We start from the raw sequence: 520 nt of genomic DNA on the forward strand, positions 1-520 counted from the left end.
CCCCCCCAACCGATTTATCTTCTCGTTCAGAGCATTGTGGGAAAGTGGTGACGCGAGCAGCACATCCAGCCATTTTTGAACCGCTGCTGCCTCAGCGTCTCTTTACCTGTTGATATGAGGTGGTGTACACCATGACGTTCTGCTGCTGACCGTCCGCTGTGATGATCCCAGCTGGCAGTGGATTTGCTGATTCGGGCAGAAAGGTGAATTTTAATGAGACCGGACTTCAGAATGTGAAGAACAGAACACAGACGGGCTGGGTCATACGGTTTATTAATAACATCTCTATATTTGTATATATATACATATATATACATATTTGTATATATATGTATATATATATATATATACATATATATATACACATATACATATATACATATACATACATACATATATATACATATACATACATACATATATATACATATACATACATATATACACACATACATACATATATACACACATACATACACATATATATACACACATACATACACATATATATACACACATA

General features: G+C 35.2%; 1 protein-coding gene across 2 annotated transcripts in view; it reads right to left on the reverse strand.

Annotated features, from left to right (window-relative positions):
• Positions 1 to 520, reverse strand: part of nfyba (nuclear transcription factor Y, beta a) — a 25,781-nt gene that overhangs the window by 437 nt on the left and 24,824 nt on the right. For both annotated transcript variants that reach the window (XM_031869919.1, XM_031869920.1), the window contains exon 6: positions 107 to 186. In XM_031869919.1, the coding sequence (XP_031725779.1) occupies positions 107 to 186 (80 nt within the window). The remainder of the gene's footprint in view (positions 1 to 106; positions 187 to 520) is intronic.

Source organism: Anarrhichthys ocellatus, unplaced genomic scaffold (assembly GCF_004355925.1).
Source record: "Anarrhichthys ocellatus isolate YVR2014 unplaced genomic scaffold, GSC_Weel_1.0 scaffold49, whole genome shotgun sequence".
Classification (NCBI taxonomy): domain Eukaryota; kingdom Metazoa; phylum Chordata; class Actinopteri; order Perciformes; family Anarhichadidae; genus Anarrhichthys; species Anarrhichthys ocellatus.